General features: G+C 43.5%; 1 protein-coding gene across 3 annotated transcripts; it reads left to right on the top strand.

Annotated features, from left to right (window-relative positions):
* The first annotated feature begins 481 nt into the window (after positions 1–481).
* Positions 482–14,521, top strand: LOC106570322 (serine/threonine-protein phosphatase 1 regulatory subunit 10). 3 transcript variants are annotated; one of them, XM_014142515.3, is made up of 16 exons: positions 482–2,599; positions 5,492–5,600; positions 5,791–5,877; positions 6,047–6,234; positions 6,469–6,552; positions 6,666–6,806; positions 7,054–7,162; positions 7,469–7,593; positions 8,109–8,230; positions 8,376–8,715; positions 9,058–9,304; positions 9,422–9,497; positions 9,741–9,977; positions 10,203–10,332; positions 11,771–12,142; positions 12,383–14,521. In XM_014142515.3, the coding sequence occupies exons 2-16, from the start codon at positions 5,494–5,496 to the stop codon at positions 12,556–12,558; spliced, it is 2,541 nt and encodes an 846-aa protein (XP_013997990.2). In that variant the 5' UTR covers positions 482–2,599; positions 5,492–5,493; the 3' UTR covers positions 12,559–14,521. The 3 variants fall into 3 exon arrangements, with proteins under 3 accessions (XP_013997990.2, XP_013997989.2, XP_013997991.2); XM_014142514.3 differs by having other exon boundaries at positions 483–963; XM_014142516.3 differs by having other exon boundaries at positions 484–963; positions 8,376–8,694.
* Positions 14,522–15,298: the final 777 nt, after the last annotated feature.

Below are 15,298 nucleotides of genomic sequence, written 5' to 3'. Positions count from 1 at the left end.
TTTATTTTATTAATTTTAGTTAATTATTCATTTCATCATTTTAAATTAAACGGCAAGGTGTTGATAGTGTCCAAGGGTGTGGCAGGCAGCATGCTCGAGTGCATCGCAGCCATTTTGTAAAAATATTACAATCGAATTTATACCCAAATGTGATATTATAACTCAATACAAGCACCATATTTTGTGAGTTAGCACTGGTACTCATTCAAATTTGTTTAGATAAGCAACAATAGACTTGGGATGTAAGGTAAATTGAAAAGAGAATGTACAAAACGTGCAGCGCCATCTTTCTATCCTTGAAGGCACATGTCGAACGACCTTCATCAGTGTTTTCTATAACAGCGCGTCACCAAAACTCCATTTTGTTACCATGAAAAACCCAGAAAGTGCTTGCGCGAAAACGCGTTTGACGTCATAAACGTCACAGGGTATAAATACCAAGCCCCTCCCCTTCCAGTTCATTCCTGGATTAGTTCTGAGGTGAGTAACGTCGAAAGAAATACTGCTTAGTTTTGGAACAAAAACGGCTGCGCAATTATCTATTTTAATCATAATCCATCATAAAAAAGCTTTTTAAGATTAAGATGTGTATGAACACACGAAGAAAACAAGTGAATATATCTTAAATGTGTTTTTCGTTTTGTTTGCTCTTTTTTTCCCTTCAGGTATTTTGTCTGAAGAGTGGCGGTCGAGGACTTTGAACATTTATTCAAAAAAAAAAACGTTTTTTCTTCAAGTAATGGACATTTGATTACTATTTTTGCCTCCAGTTTGTTCCAGAAGGAAAAGCTAGTTTTTAGCTACCACAACCCCGCCCATAAACCAGTTTGTTCCAGCCATAGATTGTTAACGTTATAAAAACATGACGGTTAACGATATAAAACTGATGTAACAAGAGATCTGTTGCTGTACAGCACAATATACAGTAGTAATATAGCTACTCGAGACGCTGAAGTATTTATAGTAAGTGTTTATTTTCAAAGCAATCTGAACCTAAATTCATGGAATTATTGTTTAGTCGTAGATTTAGGCTAATGTCAAGTATGCTAGTTGGTCTCCGTACGTGGTTAGCTAGCTTTTTTTCAGTTCAAATGCAGCGAACGCTAACGATAGTTTATGAGCTCACACAGGAAAGTGCAGAGTGGAAACGCTCCGTTTCTTTGTGTGTGAGACTGATACAAATAAACTAACACATGTTAAGTTAATCATAAGCAATCTACTCATAAAGATTGCCGTAGGAAATATTTTTTGCATATGAATCTGGATGTTTTTTTTATTTTTAAATCTACTAAATAGGGGAGAGATCCTTGGAATTTACACCTACCGCAATCTATACATAAAGATTGCTTAGATTGAAGATTACGGACTTCACTGGATAAATCGTTCATTTGTGGTAATTTGCGACACAACGTATCGTCGATATAGTTAGAGCAGGAAATACATTCCCCAGGTGTACGATATGTATACGGCAATCTGAGGATAAAGATTGCCTTATTGAAATGCGCAAGGGAGGGAACCTCCATTCGAAATATTGCACAAGGCAGACAGACCGGTGTTGTCGGAATTATATCAAAATGGCGGGCTTGTTGTCGTTTTGTCCTTACAGAACACGCAGCAATAATGGCTGCTGTGTTTATATGGAGCGACAGTCGTGTTGGTTTCCCAGAATAGCGGAACGACTTTTCTTCTCGCTGTGTCCTTATCGCATGTGTAGCCGTTATAGCTAGATACCTTCTCGTTGTTTTTTGTTAATTGTAAATGATTCTCCGGCCGTGCAAATGTGATAGTATGCTAGCTGTGTTGTGGCCGGGTTAGCTGGCTGATACATTGTTCTTTATGTTCTCGAGGCTGTTGCAGCCACGAAGCAGTTAACAAAAGAGGGCAGGGCCTAGATTTATTTTCGGTGTATCACGGGTTAGTTTTTCCCTTTTAACGGCGAACTCCCCTAGCCTGGTCATTGAACGGGATCTCTATTCTGGTGGTATGGTAGGGCGTGCATTGCAATGACATGCCATTTGTCATAAAGGGCTCCCGGCTGCGTGATATTTAATTATATAACCATCATTAACATGGTGCGTTTGTAAGGCATATACAGATTCAGTAATTTGATTATCTACAGGCTTTTCCCCCATTATTTGATATTTGTGACTAGTCATTTTAGGAATATCTGCTTGGTCTAGGCTACAAACAGCAGTACCTATAGGACAAGTGTTTTTTATTTTATATAATAATGATTGTGGACAGGGTTAAAACTAATATTATGTAAACAAAAAATGGCTTGCTATTGGCAGGGGTTTGTGCAAGTGTGACAAGTATTTGTTACATTGTAGCTAAATGATAACATGTGATACCCTTTTCAACTGCATTGCTATATATTTGAGTAAATACAGCAAAGCAATTTTGTGTGTGTTTGAATGTTAATTTACTTGACTTTTCCCCCATCGAGTTATTCTTTACTAGGCTGTCTTATCAATAACTTCATTCTATTGACTGTGTGTGCGCGTGTGTAACAGTTGTGACATTTTCAGGAGTTGTGTGTTATGTCCCGTGTTGTGGAGTTCTGAGACTATATAAAACTTCTACTACAACAGTTAAACGGGTAAGACCAAACTGATTTCCTCACATGACATTTCAAAATGAAATACTTGGATATTGTCCAAGCAATACTTGGATACAGTAATTCAAAGTATAGGATAATGAACATAGTCATAAACATATTATAATGACTTTTAAAATATTTACATGAGAAGGGTTCAGTTGTGCACTGAACAATGAGAAAAATGCATGCAGAAGTCCCGCCCCTACTGTTAGTGTTATGATTTATGCATAGATTGGGTTTGAGCAAGGCCAAGCCAAAATTCTAATTATATTTTACTGCAATGGTTTAATAGGTTAGTGGAGATTTGACTTAGTTTTATATGTAAAGGATCCAGCCATAGTCAGTTTTGTACGTAAAGGATCCAGCCATAGTCAGTTTTATACGTAAAGGATCCAGCCATAGTCAGTTTTATACGTAAAGGATCCAGCCATAGTCAGTTTTATACGTAAAGGATCCAGCCATAGTCAGTTTTATACGTAAAGGATCCAGCCATAGTCAGTTTTATACGTAAAGGATCCAGCCATAGTCAGTTTTATACGTAAAGGATCCAGCCATAGTCAGTTTTATACGTAAAGGATCCAGCCATAGTCAGTTTTGTACGTAAAGGATCCAGCCATAGTCAGTTTTGTACGTAAAGGATCCAGCCATAGTCAGTTTTGTACGTAAAGGATCCAGCCATAGTCACTGGATCCTCAACTGAGGTCGTTCTAGTGTTCTCTTTTTATATGGCATTGTAATATGACGTCGGTTTTTTCCGTTAACTATTGTTCTTGTTTTAACCACCCACTTGTACTTGAGCCAATCTCCTGCTCAGCTTAAGTATACATTTCAAATATATTCAAAGCCAAATTAAATTACTTTCGTTTGGTGAATTTGACATTTTTTTTAATATGTATAAATTTGCTTTGATACATGTATTCATTAATTAGTAGTTTGAAATGTGTGGATTTCTTTTGTCCACATTTGCATGGAGGTGTAGTGCTTGTACATTTGATACAATTTGTAATTCCTTGTACTAAGCTATAGGGGGCAGTAAATGCTAAGAAACGTTCATCCACTACTCCATGGGGGGAGACCATTGAACCAAGGGGGTTGTCATTGATAATGCTTCAGATTAAATATTCCCTTTATTTTAATGTTAATCATAGGCAATTAACATAGTGGCTCCACAGTGGTCCTATACACTTTTAAGGGATGTATGTGCGAGGTCAACCACTTACAAAACCAATACTTACAATATCATTTCAATTACCTTCAAAATAATTATTTATACTTACACACACAAAATAGCTTCCTTAGATAACTAAAATTAATAGTACTATTCATTTGTCATAGAATAGGCTTCTTCTGTGCTCTGTTCAATCAACTGTATTCCTTGGAGTTCCTGTGCTACCTGAGACTGACTACTGGTAATATGACTGCACACTTCTCTGTCAGTGAAGGAGCTGGTCAGTCATTCCAACCACCAGTTTAGTGCACCGCAAGCCTGAAACTGAATACCAGTAGACTTTCAGTTTGAGGGCCTTCTGTGTGTGTGTGTGTGTGCGCGCACGCCTCAGTGTTTAGCTTCCAATATGTGTCCTATTAGTAGAGGGGGAAGCTACTCATGGTATTTGCCACCCATACACACGACGTAGACTAGCATCCTCCTCTGTTACCAGAACAGCATCACTAGAGTATTCTAGCTTCTACAGCACTCATCACCTTTGAAATTCAATAGGTTATTTTTGTGAGACTAGAACAGTACAAATGGCAGGTTGACAAGGCTGCTCCTCCAGGCCCAATGACTCATTTCCCTCCACTGTAGCTTGTAGGTTTACTAGTTGTTTTGCTCATATCCAAGCCTAATCACTCATGTTTTTAAGTTGCACTTACCATGAACTTGTTTGTTGTACATATTATGAAGGCAATCATAAGTGGAAGGTTTTGTTGAAACTTGTTTTGTAATGTTTTAATAATCTGAATAAAGCATAGCTACTTGAATGTGTTGCGCCGCCCTTGGGGGAAGTCCACATGAACCTATTCTAAACTACAGCCCAACCTGTCATTTTCTCATAATGTGTGGTGTTGAACTGACTCCTTGCATATTTTCTCTCTCTCTCTCTGTTCTATTGAATTACTGACACAGAAAATGAACTAGCAGCATGACCTATAAGCAGTCTTTGTATTAGGTCTACCCTGCTGTCTTAGGGGAATCCCACCGGAGCTACTGGGAGAACAGGGGCAGTAGGCTCTGTCAGTCATTACCTCTTCTCCCTCAGCTATGAGAATAACCCCACAGAACAGACCAATCCATCCCTCTGGAGAAAATGAAATGAACATATTTTTATTTTTTTGAAGAATGAGGCAACCCATCAGTGAGTCATGGTGTTCACTGTGGTACATCATTTGGAATGCGAAGGCAGCACCTTGGCTGAGGGGTTAGTTGGGACTGTCACTGCCCTCCTTTTCCATGTTTTGACAGATTTCAGTGTGGCTGAAGATCTAGCAATGTGGGTATTTTTGACGTAGGCCTCGGCCCATTGTGATGTTGCTCTCGGCTTTGTAGCTAGAAGGAAAGAGTACAATCTATGCAGTATGGATTTCAGCCTTGGTCGGTCGTGTGGTAGAGTGGAGTTTGGAGATGTCTTATGGTTTAGTACCTAAGTTGAATTGTCTGTAAGCCGTTACTTTTTGCAGGATTTAGAGATGAACGGATGGTGTTAGTTCCAAGGAGTCCTCCCAAAACAAAGTCAAATCTGACATGCCTGGGTGCAGTTCAGTGCGAACATCACTTTAGCGGCACATTGAAAGAGACTATAACAATTACTGTTTAGTAAGCGCCAGAGTTATAAGATTTGATTTGACGATATCCTGTATGTTAAGTATGTTTGTCTCTTCCTCTCTGAGCAGAGATGGCGGTGGGCCCAGTGGACCCCAGAGAGGTCCTGAAGGGAGTAGAGAACCTGCTGGGGAAAGATGGAGAGCTCCGTAGCCTGGAGGGAGTCCCCAAAGTTTTCAGGTAATTAACACTGCCATTTTTTTACTTTTTATGATGTGCTTTCGAACTTGTATACCATTTTTCCAGCTTTTACTGTTTAGTGTTTTTATTGAATTATTTTGACATTATTCTGAGTTGCCAGTGTAGACCGGACTGTAATGGTAGCATTCTTTTGTTCTGACTGTTGGTTTTCTTGGTCTTTTTTCCACAGTCTCATGAAGTGCTCTTATAAGATGGTGAGCAGGTGTATGTACCTGAATATTCTACTGCAGACCAAGTCCCATGACATTCTCAACCGGTAAGATCTACTCCCATTTTATGTCATTTATTGTTTAGTAACTTCAGTAGGGAGTTTTTTGCTACTGCTTGTTCTTTGGGGGGTTGGGGGTCTGGGCCGGATTACTGTAACACGCTTTGTAAAAATAGGCCATTTAGATTCAATTTGACTCTTCCATCCCTTCATCCAGGTTTATCCGAGTGGGAGGCTACAAGCTGCTGAATGCATGGCTGACCTACTCCAAGACTAGCAACAACACCCCCCTGTTACAGCTCATCCTGCTGACACTGCAGAAACTGCCCCTCACTGTAGACCACCTGAAACAGAACAACACTGCCAAACTGGTCAAGCAGCTCAGCAAGACTGGAGAGACTGAGGGTATGTTTTTAAACAACTTTCATTTCCCTTGCGGTCCACCCTCTTCAATACCCTGAGCTGACTAAATAGACCTCTGTGAGGAACTAGTTTAGCATTGTATTTGTAACTCACTTTCTCACAAACCCAAAGTCAAGATGATACAGTTCCTAGTGGTGGTATCTGTGCAGTAGATGTAAATAGTTTTATGATGGTGTCTGAGGTTGATGTGTAACTAATGCTGTCTCTGTCTCTCAGAGCTGAGGAAGCTGTCTGCTGGGCTGGTGGATGGCTGGATGGCTACCATCCGCTCCCAGAGTGTCTCCACCACCTCTCCTGCAGGTAACTACTACTCTCCTATCCCTCGTTCCCTCATTTTTACTTTTTTCCTCTCTTTAACTCTCCGCTCCCCTGTAATCTCTTCGTTTACATAACACCCTCTCTCTTTCTCTCAGATAAGAAGCGGAAGAAGGAGGAGGGGAAAGTGCCAGTCCGAGAGGTGAAGGCGGCTGATGGAGGGAAGGCAGCAGAGGAGGAGAGGAAGAGGGAGAAGCCCAAAGCTCACGCCCCCAGCCACGCTAAGATCCGCTCCATAGGTACACTACGCTCCCTTCACCGCCATCTGGTCAAACTACACACACACTCTGTCCTCACAGTTTATCACAAAAAAGTTTAATTTACTAAATATGATTCTGTGTATAAGGTTGTCCTTCGATAGAAGACGGCAAATGAAGAAATCATTGTGTTTCTGGCTGTAGGGATGAAGCTCCTGCTGTTGCAAAAGTGCTGGATGTAGGACTATATAATACCCTGGTCTGACCCTTCCTGTTTGTTGTGTTCCAGGCCTGGAGATGGATGCTCCCACCCCTGTCCCAGTCAAGAAGCCCCCCGTGGCCCTCCAGCTGGGAGACAAGTACAACATCAAACCAGCCCAAGTCCTCAAGAGACCCAGGTAACCTACACTTCAGACAGTAATAACAGCTTTGTTCATATTGTGTATATTCATCGTCAATCTGTGTTTTACCAGGCAATAACAGGATAAAAATTGCCTAACCACAGCATAAAACACTGCTCAGTGCTTCCCCCTAGGTGGTTAATGAGAGTATTGAACAAACCTGTCTTTGGAAAATGTATTTGCCATTTGTAATGAATATATTGGAACTCTTACTCACTGAACCTCTCCCATGTATCTCTCTCTACCAGTTTGGGTCCTATGGAGTAAAATTGAACATGTTTCTCTTGTCTTTCTCTCTACCAGTTTTGGTCTTCTGGACCCTCCCCCTGTGGAGAAGAAGTATAAACCCCTCAACACCACTCCTAACCAGACCAAGGAGATCAAGGTGAAGATCATCCCGGCACAACGTAAGACCTCAACAGAAATTGGTATGTACTTTCTTTTTGACCCCTTCACTGCATGTACAGTAGTAGATGAGACCTAACCCCTCAACATGGAGAAGATGAGACCTAACCCCTCAACATGGAGAATATATCAAGGTTGAGGTCAATTCCTTTTCAATTCAGGGAGTTAAGTGAAATTACAAGTATCCTAAGTACTTGTCTGAGAACATTTTGGAATTTGCTTACTTCCTGAGTTGACTGGTTTGAAATTGAATTGACCTCCTCAACCCTGGTAGATACCGACACACTGCTGTAAATGTTCCCCTACTGGAAGGTCTTAAAGACTGAAACATTGCAGTAAACTAAGAGAGCATACAAACAGTTTCAGAGCATAAACAAACATTTGTTTCTTTCACATGATATGTTGTTTTGTACCCTACCCCTGAGAAAATAGTGTGATGTGTGTAGTACACACTTTGAAACCCCTCTCCCCCTCAATGAAACCTGCAGTATTTTGACTGTTAGTGACATCACTAAGGTACCCTCCTCTCTCTCTGCAGCCCTTGAGGGTACAGGCTTCCTGGATGCCCTAAACTCCGCCCCTGTTTCTCTCATCAAGATCAAGAAGAAGAAAGGAAGGGAAGGGAGAGACCCCAAAGCTGTCTCTCCCACGTCAAACAAGGTAAACACATACCTTCCTGACCAGACAGACAGCACAGACTACTCTCTCTGCTATGCTGACTCTACACCTGAATCTATGGGAAGGCTGTGCAAATGGAATTGAGTATTCACCCATCTCTCTCTCTTTACATCCCTCCTCCTCTCAGCCGTGTCCATTCGAGGGTAAACCTCACTATCCGTCACCTCAGGGCGGCACCAAGCCCTCGTCCCCAGAGACCCAGGTGGCCTCCACCACCCCTCCCCACGAGGTCCCAGTAGACCTGGAGCAACCCGGCACACCCGTGCCCGCCGACGACCCAGAGGCCATGGACACGGGCAGCGAGAAGCCCAGTGCCCTGGCTGAACCCCGCGGCGAAGAGGAGGGTCAGCTGACCAAGAAGGGCAAGAAGAAGAAAAGCGTGCGCTGGGCCGAGGAGGAGCAGCTCACACAGTACTTCTACTTCGACCTGGACGAGACCGAGAGAGGTGAGAGAACAAAAACTAACGGTAACTTCAATTTAATTTCTTCAGTCGGTGTTGTGTGTAATTGCACGTTAAACTGTGGTTGTATAGTCAAACTAGATAGCCAACAGCCCAATAAAGACATGCTCAACACTTTACATTTGACTTTTCTGTTAAATTTAGTCTTTGGGCAGGGATGTGATTTCCCCCCCCCCCTGCTTTTCTGTAATTTATCTTAAATCCCCCCCGAAAAATACCTATTCCCTCGTCAAAATCCAGCTTTTTCTGCTTTTCTATCTTGTCGTGATCACATCCCTGTTGTGTGCCATGGCTAACCTCATTCTCCACCTCTCTCCTTCGTCCTGTTCCTTCTATCCCCCTCTCCAGTCAACGTCAACAAGGTCAAGGACTTTGGCGAGGCGGCGAAGCGCGAGATGATGATGGACCGCCACACGTTTGAGATGGCGAGGCGCCTGTCCCATGACTCCATGGAGGAGCGCGTCCCCTGGAGCCCCCCGAGGCCCCTGGCCCTTACCGGCCCCCTGGTCAACGCTGGTGCCAATAGCACAGAGAGACTCACACAGAGGGACCGCGAGACGGGCATCCTGCAGGAGATCTTCCTCACCAAGGAGAGGTACAGATTCACACATGCCTTAAAATGATATGGATTTCTATAGCCTAGTAGGTTACCAGGTGCTCAAAGTGCCTCACATTGTATTGCGGAAGCTCACCTCTTGTCTCTTCTCCTCAGTGTTCCTGACAGCCCCCATGAACCAGAGCCTGAGGCCTACGAACCCATGCCTCCACGCCTCATACCCCTGGACGAGGTGGGATATACCCTTTTCTGTCAATCACTTTGGTGCCGTTTGAAAGATGTGTTCAACTACAATGAATGCACAACCAAACGTTTTGAACATAAAATAGGAAGCATTACAAGTGTTATCAGTTTTGACTTTTACTCTAAGAGTTTTGCATCTGAAAAAGTGCTAAAGTCCTGTAATGCATAAAGATAACGCTAAAAGCTCCAAACATCCTCTGTGTCCAGTGACCTAACTCCCGCTCTTCTCCAGGACTCGACCATGATGGATGACAGCTACATGGAGCCCATGGACACATCGTCCCAGCCTGGCTCTGGTGTGGGCCCCGGGGGGGTGGAGGGCTCCAAGCTGCCCCCCGTCCTCGCCAACCTCATGGGCAACCTGGGGGCCAACAACCTTTTGAGTAACCTAGGCAACATTGCCCAGGGCACGCCTGGTGCCCCCGCTAACCCCTCCGTCAATGTACAGGAGTTACTCACCTCCATTATGGTAAGCGATATAAAGCATGAACTAATCCTGTTTTTGTAACCCTGCCATTATGTAATCTCACTGAGAAACTTTATGATTGGATGATTTCAAGTATTAATGTGTTGTCTACCGTAACTGTTTTAAAACAGAACTTCTGAACCCCTGGAAAAGCCCTGGAACCAGTGTATCTGTGATGTTTATTTTAGTCTGTCATGATTTGGCTTAACCCCTCCCTCCCTCCTGTAGGGAGCTAGTGGTGGCCAGTCTACTGAGGACCTGATCAAGCAGCCAGACTTCTCTGAAAAGATCAAACAGCTGCTGGGCTCTCTACAGCAGACCCAGAACCAGGGCCCCCCCACCGGACCCCCGCCCGGAGGTACACACACACCTTTACAACACACACATAAGCACACATAGACCCCCTACACAACACACTATCGATCATAGTCTGTTACTGGAAAAAGGTATGTGTTATGGCTTTACACCCTCTGCTATATTGTGGATAAAGTGTTAACTGTCTAACAGAACACAGAGGGTGTTCTTTAATGGAAGCCTCTCCAACAAAATCCAGGTACAATCAGGAATTCCCCAGGGCAGCTGTCTAGGCCCCTTTTTCCATTCTTTACTAACGACATGCCAATGGCTTTGAGTAAAGGCAGTGTGTCTGTATGCGGATGACTCAACACTATACACGTCAGCTACTACAGCGACTGAAATGTCTCCAACACTTAAAGTGCTGCAGTTAGTTTCAGAATGGGTGGCAAGGAATAAGTTAGTCTAAATATTTCTAACTAAAAGCATTGTATTTGGGACAAATCATTTACTAAACCTCAACTAAATCTTGTAATGAATAATGTGGTAATTGAGCAAGTTGAGATGACTAAACTGCTTGGAGTAACACTAGATTGTAAACTGTCATGGTCAAAACATATTGATGCTGTAGTAGCTAAGATGGGGAGAAGTCTCTATAATAAAGCGATGCTCTGCCTTAACACTATCAACAAGGCAGGTCCTACAGGCCCTTGTTCGGTTGCACCTGGACTACTGTTCATTTGTGTGGTCAGGTGCCACAAAGAGGGACTTGCAATTGGCTCAGACCAGGGCAGCACGGCTGGCCCTTGGATGTACACAGAGAGCTAACATTAATCATATGCATCTAAATCTCTCGTGGCTCAAAGTGGAGGAGAGATTAACTTCATCACTACTTGTATTTGTGAGAAGTATTGACATGTTGAATGCACCGAGCTGTCTGTTTAAACTACTAGCACACAGCTCAGACACCCATGCATACCCCACAAGACATGTCACAAGAAGTCTCTTCACAGTCCAGAACAGACTAAGCGAGGCGCACAGTACTACATAGTCATGACTACATGACTCTATTACACATCAAGTAACTCATGCCAGCAGTAAAATGAGATGTAAAAACCAGATAAAAAATACACCTTTTGGAACAGCAGGGACTGTGAAGCAACACAAACATAGGCACAGACACATGCATACAAACACACAATAACAAACGTACTATACACACACTTACACATTGATTTTGTGTGGTAGATATGCCTGAGGGTACACATTTAATCTGTTGTGAATGTAATGTTTTTTAAAATGTAGAACTGCCTTCATTTTCCTGGACCCCAGGAATAGTAGCTGCTGCCTTGACAACAGCTAATAGGAATCCATAATAAATACACACCTTCCTCTCTCTAGTTCTAACACAAACCAAGTATTCTTACATTTCCTCCTTCTCTTAACTGTATATGATGATATGCGTACTAGAATGGTTGTTAAAGTATGTCTTTCCTCCTCAGTGAGCCAGGGCCTGTTGGGCCACGGTCCAGGCATGAACAACATGCCCAACATGGGTATGCCCATGAACGGAGTGGGGTACCCTCCTGCAGGCAAGCCCCTGGGCCCCGGAGGCCCCCACTACAACCATCCCCCGCCCCCACACAACCATGGACCCCCTGGCTTCAACGCCAACCCCCGCATGATGGGGCCCCCGCCACCCCAGGGCCACGGAGGAGACAACAGCAACTACTGGGGGGACGACTCAATGAGGGGGGGGCCACACCGGGGCGGAGGGGGCCACTTCCACCGTGGGGGCCGAGGGAGAGGAGGGGAACAGGTGGGCTTCAGAGGGAGGGGACGAGGGGGGCCTAGAGGAGGACACAACATGGGAGGTGAGTTGACTTAGAAAGGGAATGTTCCTTCTACTAATTCTATTTCTTTTAGACATATAGGGCCAGTCTGAAACACCACCCTGTGTTGCCCATGTAGGACTCTGCCCCACTGTAGTGCAATAAAAGTAATGACGAAGTTGATTTCCGTTTGCCATCTTCTAGCCTTGATGCAGTCAGTACAGACGTTTGGTTTGCCTGGCTAGTTGTGTACTAACGCTGTTCTTTTCTCTCTCCTCTCAGACATGTCCAAGAGGCCAGTGTGTCGCCACTTCATGATGAAAGGAAACTGCCGTTACGAGAGCAACTGTGCTTTCTACCACCCTGGTGTCAACGGTCCTCCACTGCCCCCCAACCACCCCGCCCACAACCAGTACAATGACCACGGGCCCCAACACGGGCCCCAACACGGGCACTAGACCACCGACACACCTCAAACACTAAGACGTGACAATACCCTGATACTACCACTAGGTGGCAGAACTCTGAATTCATGAGCTGCTGGTTTAGTTTCACCACTGGAACAGAGACAGACAGCCCACCAGGCTAGAAAGACAGTCGGATGTGACCATCAATGTGAGAGACAGACAGGGCTGTGTCCTGCAGCCTTAACAGCTGCTCTGGTCTGGTAATCTCAATGTGATTTTTCTGCAGGTCTGTTGAAGAAGCAGCTCCACTGTTCTCCTACTGTGTGACTGGGACTTTGATATGAAGGCTCACCAGTAGCAGAGGAAGATACTGAATATAGAAGGCAGAATCAGACATTTATCTACTACTTCCTCTTCCTCTCTCCCCACACCAACCCAATATATCCCCCCAAGAAATTCTCGACTTCCTACGTCCATTTTTGTTTGCCCTGCTCGCTCAAACTCCCTTGATCAGGGACAGAGGACATTGCTTGTACACCAGAATACACAGATGCTCATGCCCTGGCTTTGTAAAAGTATAGGTACTGCTATACCTGTGAGATGATCATTTAGTATGTTTGTATAAATGTTTTATTGTGATCATTTTTAACACAGTTGCTTCAGGTTGATGATGTACAGTAACCAGACACTATGACCACTATGACTTATGGTTGCGGTCTGTCACTTTCCCATATAGCCTATCAGCCAGCCCTGTCTAATGCACTAGTCTCTACATCTTTGTCTGCTACTTCAATAAGCACTGAGCTTAGAGGTCAGCAATGAAGATGGCAAATCAATAGAAACATCTCCAGGATCTCCCCAGTATTGAGTCGGACTTCTTGAAGCTAAATTACTCTTCCATCATTCTGCTCTGTAGTTGTGTAGCGTCACTCCTGTCCTGGCTGTGCCTATTGGACCATGCTTCCCTGACAGACAGGATCTTTAGCTAACCGTCAGCTCCAGAATGAGTCTAAGCCCCACCCCTCTCTCCTGAATGACTGAATGTAGCGCTGTGGTCCCCTGAGTTTTCAAACTGTAGTCAGAAAGACGTGGCCAAATTACAATGTTCAGTACACCATTTTAAAACCTATTTACGGCCAAGTGGCATGCAAGAAAGACATGCCACTTTTTCTACCTTAGGATTTCAACAGAAAACAAGACAATGAATGTGAAGTCGACCAAATAATTGTAATATTGTTTGATGTTGTTTGCCAACTTCCCCATAGGCAAGAGCGTTATCAGTTAGGAAGCACTTTAAAAGGAAAGATGAGGGCCAAATCCAAGTTGTTTTCACCAGGCAGCCTGACTGACAGAACAGGACCCACCACGTTGCTCCTTCTACTACTATATAGCTCCTGCTTTAGAAAACCCTGCCTCAAACAGTTCCCCTCAAGATCAAACCAATGAAACAGTATTAAGAGAACGTTTAACTGAACCACCCATAGAGGAATGTCTAGGCACTGAACGAACAAACGTGTTGCGTTTTCTGATAGTGAGTACCAGTACTCACTATCACAGGAGAGGGAACAACAGGAATAAAAGAGTACATTATAGTGAATGAAGTTCAGGTCTAATGGAAGCCGCTGTGATTTTTATATTTCAACAACTGTGACAAAAATGATGGTTGGATGCCCTGTGGCAGACATATAGTCCCCTTTTATATAAGTGCTTCTTCACACACAGGCCTGTATTAGCTTGTATGGGCTTCAGTGTTCGGTCAGTGTTAAATGTCCATTGGGGTAAAACTAAGGAATCATTCTCTGGGTCAACTAATTCAGTGTTTTCTGTGAAAACCGTGGCCTTAATGTCTCTTGTGGGACTATAATTATGTCAAATTTTGTTTTGGGTTGGATTTATTGCATTTTTATTTTGATATGATACTGATGAGTTGGATCTCTCCAATAAGGTCCACGTTTTTGTTAAATTCTTGTATCCATTTATTTTGTACATGTATTAATAAATGTCCTAAAATGAATGTATCCGTGTTGTCTCTGTGCTGCTATACTGTTTGTTGCTTCTTGGCTACGTGCCAAACTTTTAATAACCGTTTAATGAAGAATCTGCAATTAACAAATTTACTACTGGCTTGATTTTGTTCTCGCTCTCCGTTTTTTTATTCAACTTTCTCACCCTGGACAGTTTCTGGGCATGGTTCTACAGGACCTCCAGCAGAAAAAGTAGTAACATTAACCAATGCCATCTAATTGCAGTCGCTGTACTCATAATATGCAGGAGAACTATCGCCTTATGGGTAAGCCGAGTTGCAAACCCAATTTCAGACGCAATCGTTAGGAAAGGATAAAACCGCGTCTGTGCCACCAGTAAGTACATAACCCTTCTGGAGAGGAAGAAAATGCTGTCGGCATGCTCAACCGGTGTCACTCATTCTGCAGACAAACTTTCAACTGGTTCTCCCCATTTAAGTTACGAGTTCAGAGGTCGAACCTTCTCATGTCTCCTACCGGGTCTGAGCTGCCAAACATCCCACCATTAGCTCAGACAAATTGAAACCCCTAGTCATTGGCGACTCCATTACCCGCAATATTAGATTTAAAAAGAATCATCCTGTGATCATGCACCGTTTACCAGGGGGCAGGGCCACCGATGTTAAAGCTAATCTGAAGATGGTGCTGGCTAAGGTTATAGCTGGTGAGTGTAGAGAGTACAGGGATATTGTTAACCATGTGGGCACCAACAATGTTAGATGAAACAGAGGTCAGACGCGTAATATTGCTACACTGTGTAAATTAGC

The sequence above is a fragment of the Salmo salar genome, chromosome 14 (assembly GCF_965601325.2).
Source record: "Salmo salar chromosome 14, fSalSal1, whole genome shotgun sequence".
NCBI classification, from domain to species: Eukaryota; Metazoa; Chordata; class Actinopteri; order Salmoniformes; family Salmonidae; genus Salmo; species Salmo salar.
This window is presented reverse-complemented; position numbering and strand designations above follow the sequence as displayed.

Bases quoted from the DNA above. Each gene is read 5' to 3' on its own strand.
- LOC106570322 (XM_014142515.3), top strand. From the start codon at position 5,494: ATGGCGGTGGGCCCAGTGGACCCCAGAGAGGTCCTGAAGGGAGTAGAG. The intron at 6,553-6,665 runs GTAACTACTACT...TCTTTCTCTCAG, and splicing joins CTCCACCACCTCTCCTGCAG to ATAAGAAGCGGAAGAAGGAG. The intron at 8,716-9,057 runs GTAACTTCAATT...CCCCCTCTCCAG, and splicing joins TGAGAGAACAAAAACTAACG to TCAACGTCAACAAGGTCAAG.